At 49.5% G+C, this 12,483-nt stretch overlaps 1 protein-coding gene across 9 annotated transcripts in view; it reads right to left on the minus strand.

Moving 5' to 3' along the window:
• Positions 1–11,438, minus strand: part of FHAD1 (forkhead associated phosphopeptide binding domain 1) — a 122,992-nt gene extending 111,554 nt beyond the window's left edge. For 8 of the 9 annotated variants that reach the window (XM_072751135.1, XM_072751134.1, XM_072751132.1 and 5 more), the window contains exons 1-2: positions 11,338–11,419; positions 7,437–7,543 (exon numbers count right to left, since the gene is read on the minus strand). In XM_072751135.1, the coding sequence (XP_072607236.1) occupies positions 7,437–7,529 (93 nt within the window). In that variant the 5' untranslated portion in view covers positions 7,530–7,543; positions 11,338–11,419. Of the gene's footprint in view, positions 1–7,436; positions 7,544–11,337 lie in introns of all 9 variants that reach the window. The other variant, XM_072751137.1, reaches the window with a different exon arrangement.
• Positions 11,439–12,483: the final 1,045 nt, after the last annotated feature.

A 12,483-nucleotide genomic window follows, 5' to 3' on the forward strand; every position in this document is an offset into this window, starting at 1 on the left:
GTGGGACTCGATCCCAGGACTCCAGGATCATGCCCTGGGCCAAACGCAGGTGCCAAACCGCCAAGCCACCCAGGGATCCCCCTGCCTGGCTTCAGTTTTACATGTTGCCACCAACGTGCCATTTTGTCCTTTTCTCCCTGGGGCCAGATGATTCACCAAGCATCTCCGGACCTTTGCACATGCTGTTTCGACACCCGGGGTGTCCTTTCCTGCTTGCTCTGCCTGGAAAATCCGCAGGCTGCTCTTTTAGAGAGGCAGCTCAAGTTTGGTCTTCTCTGAGGCTCACTCCCTGGCCCCCAGGGGGGATTTCTGCGGGGCGCTCCTCTCGGGTGAGAAGCCCGGGGCCTACGCTCCCTCCCCACACAGATCCCCCACTAGATGGCGCCGCCCCAGCCGGCTGCAGGAAGGGGGGATCCCAAGAACATTCTTTCTGTGTTTCATGCATCATCCTTAGTCTGGATTTCACGCTGTGGAATTTCCCTAGCTCCGCGAACTACTGTAACATTCCAGTGAACTCACAAGGAATTTCAGACATTTAGATTTTAGGTGCTCCCAAAGCTAAATTTGCACCCAGGACTAAAACTTGCCCTAGAGAAGCGTCGAGCTAGCCCTGAATCTGAAACTCAGCCCCACATCTCCCGATGGCTGTGTGGTTTGGGGAAAGCTATTTAACCTTCCACGTCTTTATTTTTTTTTTTTAAGATTTTATTTATTCATGAGAGACACACACAGAGAGAGGCAGAGACACAGGCAGAAGTAGAAGCAGGCTCCATGCAGGGAGCCCGATGTGGGACTCGATCCCGAGACGCCAGGATCATGCACTGGGCTGAAGGCAGGCCTCAACCACTGAGCCCCCCAGGGATCCCCTCCACGTCTTTAAATGAGGATAATAATGATAATAGCAGTTCCTACCTCCCTAGGGTTTTCTTTTTTTTTCCTTTTTGGAGAATGTGATTTTGTGAACTCACATATAATACATAGAATATACATGAAAGCACCTGAGGTGCATTAAGTAGTTTAGAAATGCACGCTCTAGCCCTTTGTATTATTTGTGCTTTTGAAAAGATTATGGTCTTGCACCTCACATCCATGAGAATGGCCACTATCAAAAAACCGAGGATAAACCAACGTTGGTGGGGATGTGGAGAAAGCGGAGCCCTCGCATCCCTCGCATGTGGGAACGTACAATGGCGCAGCTGGTGTGAAAAAGTGGTAGGGAGGTTCCTTGAAAAATTAAGGGTGAAGTTGTCATATGGGGCAGCAAGCCCACTTTGGGGTATACATCCTAAAGAACGGAAAGCAAGGGCTTGAAGGGATATTTGCACACCCACGATCCCAGCCTGTGTGTCTTTGTGGATTTGCCCACAGTCACCAAGCAGAGGGAGGAATCCTTCTCCAGGCCAGGTCCACCTGTCACCTCATGTCTCAAAATGCAGGGGTTCGCTCCTAAGAGAAACACAAATTAAAATGACGCGGGGACTGGGTTTCAGCAAAGATCCAGGGGGTGGACAGCACGCCCTGGGGCCGGGTTGTCCAGTGCTGGCGGGACGCTACATGTGTTAACCTCTGGCGGGCGGTTTGGAGATGCCCATCAGAGGTACAGGTGTATGTGCCCTTTGACACGTCTGGGAAGTGATTACATAACAGGACAGTCACAGCAGCCTTGTTTCGTAATGATAAACAGGACTACGACGGAGGAGGCCCTGATGGTTCTGTCCTAGGAGGCAGCCCAGAACTGGCAGGGGCCCGGCGAGGGACAGGAGTCATCTGGCCATCTGGGTGCTGGCGTGTGTGTTAGATCCATCTTGCTCCACGACCCTCAGGTCCCACCTGAGAAGGGGCTGCCACATGCTGGACCGTTCCAGCCAGAAAGGAGCCACTGGTAGGTGCCGTGCACCCGGGCCAGGTGCGCAGCTGTAGGCATCTCACCCCCTGTCATCTTTGTCCTCGGTCCTTCTACTCCATCTCCCCACTCCCAGCCACAGTGCTGTGCTGACGTGGGCTGTCCTGTGGCTCGGTCTTGGAGGGATGTGGAAACCTCTCAAGTGCGGCCCCGTGTGTCCTCGAGGAGGGGCTAGGGTGGGTCAGCTCTCCACTATGAACCCTTGCTTCTCTTTCCCTCAAAACAGAGTATATTGAAATAGTTTGCACCCCTCGCCCCCCAAACAGGGGCTCCCATGACATCAGGAAGGAAGAAAAACAGGTGGTCAAGAAGAGAGAGGGAGGGTCCTCAAAGCGTGGTCCTGGAACCATCTCCACAGGACCCCAGTCCCCACCTGAGCCCGGGAAGCATACAGAGCATGAAGATTCCCGGGCCTTGCTCTGAACCCACTGGGTCAGAATGTCCAGGGGTCCTGCTCTAACAAGTACTCTGACACATATGGAAAATTCTACAGCCACCGGCTTGCCGTATGTCTTCATTCTGGAAGGACTGAGCCCCCTTCTCGGTCGGGTTTATGTAACGGCCACATCTAACTCTAAGAATTACACTTCACAAGCCACATCCAGTCACACACATTAAAAATCCACAAGGTTTGTGGCTTAAATGAACCCTCGTTCATTTTGAGGCTTTCGAGCTGGGTGAAGTGGCAGAGGGGAGATTCTGATTGCGAGTCTGCGCGTGGCAGCCGGGATGGTCGTTTCAAAATGCAGGTCTCTGCCCTTGCTTAAAATTCCTCAGGTTTTCCCCCCATGCTGTTCTGATCCGGTGGCTGAAGGAAGGCTGACTCCTCTCTTAAGCTCTCTCCCTTCCACTCTTACTTCTGGACACACCAGTTTTCTTTCAGTACCTTGGGCTCATAATATGCTCTTCCACCCCAGGGCCTTTGCACATGCCATTCCCCTTTCCCCCTTGTCCAGTTAAATCTCCCGTATCCTCCATATTCCTTTCCTTTACGTGAACAGAACCGTACATGTCTTTGTGGGATCCTTTGACTTACGTGTCTCTCTCCTAGCAGCTTTCTGACCGCTTTATCCCCAGGCTTGCCTCGGCGCTGAGGCTCCAGGTAAATATTTGTGGAAGGAATGACTGATAACAACAGTAAAAGCTAGCCTGGCTGAAACAGGCTTCCTTTGCCGCTAGAGAACCAAACTCCTGACAGGATGTGGAAAGAGGCCTGCAGGGCAAAACCCTGCAAATATTAATATTGATTTTTTTTCCCTGAGCCAAATGATTACAAATGACTTGTATTTTCTTCCTTATACTTTGCTTTCTCCCATCTTTTTTAAAAAACAATAAACATGTAATTACTTTCCATTATTGGAAAAGTAAATGGTGTCAGAATATGGTGACATCGACAATCAGAATAATATGTCAGCCTTGCCAGTGAGTGTAAATCTCTAGACGTATGAGACTGCCCATTGTTTAGGATTTACTCAGGTAAATAAAGCAATCCTTTTTACTTGCTAGATGTAACCTCTGGGTAATTTTGAAGACGACTTTTTATTAATATGTATTTCTGAACTTTACTTAATGAAATGACCTGTGATGGTACAAATAACATAAACTATACATTGACTGTTGAATTATTCCTCAGGGTGGCCCACAGCTAATCAACGGTGATTCTTCCCATCAGAAAGGCCCTAGAAAGTCAGCAGAGAAGCAATTTTCACCCTGTCTTGTTTTATAAAATGAGGAATTGTTGACGTGTCTGCAGGTTTCAATTCTTCAAAATGGACCTGTGCCCCCACAACTGTGTTTAGAGCACATTTTCTCTCCCAAATCCATTTAGGCTCGGGGAAGAGGATTTGTCAAAGAGAAGATAGAAGCTCCCATCAAAAATCTGTTCACAAAACATTTGGCAATTCATGTGTCATCTGTTCTCTAGGGAGCCAATATGGGCTTGTGCTTCTGGAAATGCAGCTGATTGCTTCATAAATCAATGTGACTGTGGCTGCTGGTGGTGACTTACTCCTTAAACTAAGTCTGAGGAGCAGTAGGTAGTCAATTATTTTTATACAGTGCATGCAACTCGATTTCTGTCTACATAAAAATTATCCTCATTAGTCCCCTTTTCTGTACAGCTTGCTAATATCAGTGGTCCTTATCTTAATCCTGTGCATCTTTAAGGCTTCTTCTCAATCTCCAGTTTATGAGGCCATATTAATGATCATGGTGTCATTTACTTAGAGTCATATGTTAGGGGCTTTTTTAAAAAAAAAAAAAATCCCACCTATCCATTCATGAGAGACACAGAGAGAGAGGCAGAGACATAGGCAGAGGGAGAAGCAGGCTCCCTGCGGGGAGTCCGACATGGGACTTGATCTCAGGATCCCAGAGTCAAGCCCTGAGCCGAAGGCAGACGCTCAACCACTGAGCCACCCAGGTGCCCTACATGCCAGGCGCTTTATGTGCATTTCTCATTTAATTCTCACAACCCAGTGAGGTAAGTGGCTTATAGACAGAAAATGAGCTCAGAGAGAACAAGTAATTTGCTTGGAGTCACACAGCCAGCAAGTGGCCTAATGAGATTCAATCCCATTGAATCTCCAAAGCCTATGATACTAGTTTTCTAATACCATACTCAGGTTCAGAACACAGATCTCTGTTGCTGCTTTGGCCAGACCAGAAATAAAACTACCGAAACCTGTCCCTTGGGTGATAAAGAAGAATCTACAATCTTTTTTCTTTCCCCCCACTTTGTGCACTGAGCAGATTTTCTGTGTCCTTGTAGGGAGACCACATCATGGATGAGAATCTCAAGGGGAGGTTTATTGAGTTATTTTTAAACTGGAGAATTTATGACAAACACTCTCAGAAAACTAGGAATAAGCAAATATGAAGATTTATACTGTTATTTAACAGAATACTGGAAGTTCTAGCCAGTGCATTAAAGCAAGAAAAAGGAAATTAAGGGTATTATTATCTCCTTTTCTGAAAGGGGAAATAAAACTTTTTCTTTGTGGATGTCATGATTGTTCATGTGTAAAATCTCAATAAATCTATAAAAACTTTCTAGGGGCACCTGGGTGATGCAGTTGGTTAATCATCTGCCTTTGATTTGGGTCATGATCCCAGGGTTCTGGGATGGAGCCCCTCATTGGGCTCCCTGCACAGCAGGGAATCTGCTTCTCTCTCTCCTTCTGCTTCTTCCCCTGCTTGTGTGCTTGAGCTCTCCCTCTCCCTCTCTCTCTCTGTCTGTCAAATAGGTGAATAAAATCTTTAAAGCGAAAAGAAAAACAAAAAAACTTTCTAGAAAGTTTAATTACAGTTGCAAGATTCCATATAAGCATATGAAAAACAATTCTATTTCTATATGCTGCTAATGAACATGTAGACACCAAATTAAAAACATAATGCCGTTTACAATCATTTAAAAAAAGATAAATACTTAAGTGTATATCTAACAAAACATGTACAAGGCTGGTATGCTAAACGCTACAGAACATTCAGGAAAGAAATCAAAGACCCCCTCAGTAAAAGGAGAGATATACCATGTTCATGGATTGGAAGACGACATAGTAAAGATATCAGTTCTTCTTGCACCGATATGTAGGCTTACACACAATCCCTATCAAAATTCCAGCAAGATATTTTGTATATATAAACAGGCTTATACTGAAATCTGTGTGGGAAGGCAAAAGAACTAAAATAGGTAAAAATACGTTTTTTTTGTTTTTTTTTTAAAGAAGGATAAAATAGGAGGAACCACTCTACCTGATTCAAGACTTATGTAACTACAGTAATCAAGACTATGCTGTTTTGGCAGAGGGACAGACACATGGCCCTATGAAACATATAGGAAACTCAGAAGTAGCTCCCGCACGAGTATGACTAAATGGTTTTTGACAAAGTTCTGAAAGCATTTCAATGGAGTAAGAACAGTCTTTTCAACAAATGGTGTTGGAGCAACTGCATTATCTGCATGTAATAAAAAGAACCTTGATATAAATCTCATGTTATATATAAAAGTGAACTCAAAGTGGTTCATAGATGTAAACACAAAACCTAGAAGAAAATATGCAAGAAATCCTCAGTATCAAGGACTTGGTGACATGTTCTTAGACAGAACATGAAAAATCATGATTTGTGAAAGAAACAAATGATAAAGTAAACATCATCACAATTTAAAACTTCTGTCCTGAACATAAAGACTCCTAACTCTGGGAAACGAACTAGGGGTGGTGGAAGGGGAGGAGGGTGGGGGGTGGGGGTGAATGGGTGACGGGCACTGAGAGGGGCACTTGACGGGATGAGCACTGGGTGTTATTCTGTATGTTGGCAAAGTGAACACCAATAAAAAATAAATTTATTATTAAAAAAAAAAACTTCTGTCTTTTGAAATATTCTGTTAAGAGTGAAAAGACAAGCTATCGACAAGGATAAATTATATTCAAACTTATATCTGACAAGAGACATGTCTCTAAAATATTTAAAGAACTCTCAAAACTCAATAGTTAAAAAAAAAACCCAAACACTGTGATTAGAAAATGGGCAAAAGACATGAAGAGACATTTCACCAAAGAGGATTTGCACAAAGCCAGTAAGCACATGAAAAGATGTCCAAAGATGTCCAACATCAAATGCAAATGAAGACCATGGTGAGGCATCACTGAACATTCAGCAGAACAGCTAAAATAAAAAACCAGGGATAACACCAGTTGCTGGTGAAGATGCAGAAAAATCATACATCGCTGGTGGGAATGTAAGATGGTATAGTCACCCGGGACACCAGTCTGGCAGGTACTTTAGAAACCATACACTTCCCATATAGTCCAGCAGTCACACTCTTGAGCATTTATCCCAGAAAAATAAAAACTTGCATTCACACAAAAATCTGTGCGCAAGCATTCATGAGTAGATGTATCCGTAACAACCCCAGATTAGAAACAATCAAAATGTCCCTCAATATGTGAATAGTCAAACAAATGATGGTACATCTACACCACAGAATATTACTCCCCAATAAAAAGGAACAGGAGAATCTCCAAAATGGAGTGCAAGGATATTATGCTGAGTGAGAAAGAAAACAATCTCAAAAGGACACATGGTATAATTCTATTTATATGACATTCTGAAAATGTTATACACATCACAACAGTCTCCAAATGCTCTGGAAAAGGGGTGGGGGGGAGCCCATGGCTTAAGCTGGATACTCCAGGTGGCCCTCGCTGTCAGGCCCAGAGCAGGAGAAGGTCAAAGTGCCAGCTACACACCCCCTCCAAACAGCCCTATTTGGCTGGAGGGAGAGGACAATGGGTGGGACATCTGTGCATACGGTCAGCAAAGGACAGAGGGCACATCACTCTGCTTCATACTCATGGTCCCCATACATGCTGGGGCAACCAGTACATTCCGTCGGTGGTTACTGGTCACACATGGAGGGAAGATGTGGCTGTCAGCCAGAGGGTGTGCTTTAAAAGAGACAGGAGTCCGCAGAACAGTAGGGGTGTGTGAGGGGGGTGAGGGGCTGGGAGTGGGCAGGAACAGTCCTTACCTCTAAAACAAGGTCTGAGTCTTCATGCCTTCCAACCGTAGTACTTTTATTCAGGACAAAAAAGCCTTCTGCGCTCTTTAGGTAGGCTTTCATACTCTCTGCTTTCCCTATATAAAGTTTGCAGAAAACACTTTTGTTAGGAAAAGGCAATCCTCTGATTACTCAACAACATCACCTTTAGAACGGATGAAACACACCCCAATGTTTGTTTATTTTTATTTATTTATTTTTAAAGATTTTATTTATTTATGAGAGGGGGGGGCAGAGGGAGAAGCAGGCTCCAGGCAGGGAGCATGACTTGGGACTTGATCCCAGGTCTCCAGGATCATGCCCTGGGCTGAAGGCGGCACTAAACTGCTAAGCCACCGGGGCTGCCCACACTCCAATGTTTAAAGGAGGAATCAGCAGAGGCAGGAGTGGATAGATGGACTTTACAGTGTTCACAATTCCTGCAGATTTTTAAGACTAGTTTTTAAACGAGTTTATTTATTTATTTGAGAGAGACAGAGCGAGCAAGAGAGAGAGGGTGCGTACAAGTAGGGGAGAAGCAGAGGGAGAGGGAGAAGCAGCAAGCGGACTCCATGCTGAGTAAAGAGCCCGATGTGGGACTCAATCCCAGGACCCTGAGATCATGACCTGAGGCAAAATCAAGAGTCAGATGCTTACCTGACTCTTGCTTAAATGCCCCATAAGACTATTTTTAAAAAAGAGTTTATTTATTTATTCATAAGAGACAGAGAGAGGTAGAGACACAGGCAGAGGGAGAAGCAGGCTCCCTGCGGGGGGGGGGCCGATGCAGGACTCGATCCCAGGACCCTGGGGTCACGCCCTGGGCCCAAGGCAGATGCTCAACCACTGAACCACCCAGGTGCCCCAAGACTATTTTTTTTAAACAGTGACATCTAGCAAAGAGGAACTTGGTTCTGATCATCGGACAGAAGACATTTTTTACATAACCCTGAGCACAAACCACCGAGAGCTGGAACAGCCCAATGACAAACCTGACTTCCTCGGATAATCACTGTCTACGTCCCATGAAGCTTAGTACCAGGTTGGGTATCCGGCACGGCAAGTATTCTGCTCCATATTCCTGACCCTCTGACTTTGAGCCACTTGCTTCTCTCTGTATGTCTCAGCTTTCTCACTTGTAAGATGGAGTTAATAATGCTCTGTACTCCGGAGGAGGATGAAATGCAATCATATGTATGAAGCATTTAGGGTGATGACCGCTATGTTCTAGCCACACGTTTTTCCTATTATTATTATTAATAATAATATTATTATCATTACAAATCTTGGGCTTATCGAACTCGGATCCAAGGAATTCTAAGCCTTCTGTAGAGCTGAAGCTGCTGAGTCAGTCATTGAGGATTTAAAGGCCACTTTTTTGCAAATCATTCCACTTTCCATATAATTAGGGGGAAAGGGTCAACTTTGAAAGGCCAAGTATCAAGACTCTAGTTGGGACATGCGATCAGGACTCTGCACATCTTCCCCCCACCCCGCCACCTACATTTTATTACGAAAATGTCAAATGTGCAGGAAAGTCAAAAGAAGTGAATGGTGAACTCCTTTTACCCACCACCAAGATCCTAAAATTGACATTTTGCTCTATTTGTTGTATCACACACCCATCCGCCTATTCATGCATCCACCCATTTTATAGTTTGATGCATTTCAAAGTAAGTTCTATCCCTGTTGTTTCAAGTATAAAAATGTCAGTGACTTCAGGAGGTTCCAAAATGTTGATAATTCACACAATGCTTGAATTCTGATTTAAGATATGTCCAGTTACACAGTGTGGCATCCTCTATCTCAATGCCATGTCCAAGAACCAAAGTCCCTCACTTTTCTTTTCCACTGAAGGTCACTGAAATGTGAAGCCATTGGACTGTGGATAAAAACAAAGACCATCAAGTTATGCTCATAGAGTGTCCTGGGTCTGGTTCTACGTTTCATCCACATCCCCATTATCAACTATTGAATCCCTCCTAGGTGCCAAGCACTGTGTTATCCTCCTATACACCCTGCCTCTTTTCATCCTCGCAACAACCCTGTGAGGTAGGTATTTGTACTGTCCCACGTTACAAATGGGGAAACTGAGACTCAGAGAGGTTAAGGTCACATAGGAGCAAGTGTCTGGGAGGCAACTCAGCCTTTGCATGTCACTACTGTGCAATCGGCCAGCAGCTCAACCTCCCTCATGTCCACTGTTGCTGGGTGGGGCAGAGTGGGGTGCGTGTGTGTGGGGGTTGCACTATCTCTTGACACTTGGGACATGTCAGGAAGCCCTTGACACCAGGATTCCATCCTCTCAAAGGAAGAAAAAACCCAACCCGGGGGTAAGAGAAATCATAATAAGCCAGATGATTTTACATTTGTAAATGCTGAGAGCAGCGGATACCTCACACATAGTGACGCCTACCTGTAATGAGAAACACATTTTACTAAGCTCAGTGTCCTTCACAGAAAGGGACACTTCCTCTTCCAGAAGAACCCTGCTCTGGGGCCATCAAATCACTGCAGTTACTCACTTTAATGGCAGAGGACCACATTAGGAAGCAACACACTCAAGCCTAATTAAACTGAAATGCAAACTTGGGAGAAAGGTCTCTTCTTCAGGAAAACCACAGGAAATGCCACTAAAGCCCCAGAACTTGGATCACGTGCAGATTTGAATTTTAGCGCCACCCCCAGATGTTCCCAAGGCTGGAGCCTTCTCTCCGCTCAGAGGTCCCCCCTTGGGGCATCTCCCCGACTGTCCTAGCTGAAGGCCGCCCTCTATCACTCCTGGCATATATTCCCCTGCTGTGTTTCCTGCCTTATACTTCTCATTCTCTGACATTTTCTTGTTCCTTTATTTAGTTGTGTTTGCTGTTTGTTTCCCTTTCAAGGAGATATATGTTCCGGGAGAGCCAGAACTGTATTGCAAAGGGCCTGAGCTTTTACCTTGCTTGCAAACTAATAAGTTGGCTTGGCCAGCTCATACATTCATCCTGGGTACCTTATGCCTGTGCCCATTATGGAGCAGAGGCATTGACAGATTTTGTCCTGTGTTGTTTGCCAGGCTAACTTATTAGTTCACGAGCAAGGTAAAAGCTCGGTCCCTTTGCAGTTCCTGACAGTTTTATCCATTACTGTGTCTGCAGCACCTGGAGCAGTGTCTGCCGCATAGTAGATGCTCAGCAAACATCTGCCAAATAAATGAAAATGCAAATGACACATCAAAGCAAATCTGCGCAGCCAGCTGGCTAGGAATCTTCCCATTCAGTGTCTGCCCTATGATTTCCTTTTTAAAAACCCTCAATTCTACCTGTAGCTTTTGGGTTGGACAATATCTCTCCATCTCAATTTTGCCCTGTGCAGTCACTCCCCTGCCTGAAAACACTGTAGAGAGTAATGTGAACGTGTTAAACTCTGGAAATTCGCTCTTAGTGGCAGGAAGCACGGGGCATAGTGAGGAGCAAAAGTCCTTCAGTCACCTGCGTTCCCTCCGACCACCTGGACGGCTCGGAATTGGGCTAGGGAAGCCGGTCTTGGGGGGCCTGGGAGCCGCAGAAGTTCGTCTAGGAAGGGAAGGTCAGGTAAGGGGATCTCTGACCTCTGCGTGGGCGTCGTCCCTACAGCAGAGGAACCAGCGGGCACCCCTCCTAGTCCCGGCTGTACCCCACTGGCCACCTAGGAGCCGCACGCGTGGTGCAAGGAGGGTCCTGAAGGTCCCGCGCACGCTACCTCTGGAGGCGGGGGTGGGGCCTGCATTTTAGGGAGGACGGGCTGGTGTTGGGACACCTCCTCGGGGTGCTCCTGGGTCCCGAGCCTCCCGTCCAAGCTCTTGACCGCGCAGGGCCCTTGGGGTCCGGGCCCGGGTGTCCGCCGCCGCCTCCCCGCCAGCCGCGCTCACCTGGTCGGAGGGAGACGCCCGGCCCCGACCCGGGCCAGGCCGCCTGGCCGCGCTCCCGCGGAGTCTCCAGCCGGGCCGGCCCCCGCGCGCCCGCCCGGAATGTGTACGCGCGTCGCCATGGAGACGGCGCGGGCCGGCGAGGGGCGGGGCAGCGGGAGGGGGCGGGGACAGCGGGGGAGGGGCGGGGCGAGCGGGGAGGGGCGGGGACAGCGGGGGAGGGGCGGGGACAGCGGGGAGGGGCGGGGCGAGCGGGGAGGGGCGGGGCAGCGGGGGGAGGGGCGGGGACAGCGGGGGAGGGGCGGGGCGAGCGGGGAGGGGCGGGGACAGCGGGGGAGGGGCGGGGCAGCGGGGAGGGAGCGGGGACAGCGGGGGGAGGGGCGGGGCGAGCGGGGAGGGGCGGGGACAGCGGGGGAGGGGCGGGGAGAACGGGGAGAGCGGGGAGGGGCGGGGAGAGCGGGGAGGGGCGGGGACAGCGGGGAGGGGCGGGGCGAGCGGGGAGGGAGCGGGGACAGCGGGGGAGGGGGCGGGGCAGCGGGGAGGGACGGGGCAGCGGGGCGAGCGGGGAGGGGCGGGGAGAGCGGGGGAGGGGCGGGGAGAGCGGGGAGGGGGCGGGGACAGCGGGGGAGGGGCGGGGCGAGCGGGGAGGGGCGGGGACAGCGGGGGAGGGGCGGGGAGAACGGGAAGGGGTGGGGAGAGCGGGGAGGGGCGGGGAGAGCGGGGAGGGGCGGGGCAGCGGGGGGAGGGGCGGGGACAGCGGGGGAGGGGCGGGGACAGCGGGGGAGGGGGCGGGGACAGCGGAGAGGGGCGGGGCGAGCAGGAGGGGGCGGGGACAGCGGGGAGGGGCGGGGCAGCGGGGCAGCGGGGAGGGGGCGGGGCAGCGGGGCGAGCGGGGAGGGGCGGGGACAGCGGGGGAGGGGCGGGGAGAGCGGGGAGGGGGCGGGGAGAGCGGAGAGGGGCGGGGCGAGCAGGAGGGGGCGGGGACGGCGGGGAGGGGGCGGGGACAGCGGGGAGGGGCGGGGCAGCGGGGGGAGGGGCGGGGACAGCGGGGAGAGCAGGGGGGACCGGGTGAGCAGAGGGGCGGGGTGAGAGGGGAGGGGGGGCGGGGAGGGGCGGGGACAGCGGGGGGCGGGGAGAGCAGGGGGTGGG

Source organism: Vulpes vulpes, chromosome 2 (genome assembly GCF_048418805.1).
Source record: "Vulpes vulpes isolate BD-2025 chromosome 2, VulVul3, whole genome shotgun sequence".
Lineage (NCBI taxonomy): Eukaryota > Metazoa > Chordata > Mammalia > Carnivora > Canidae > Vulpes > Vulpes vulpes.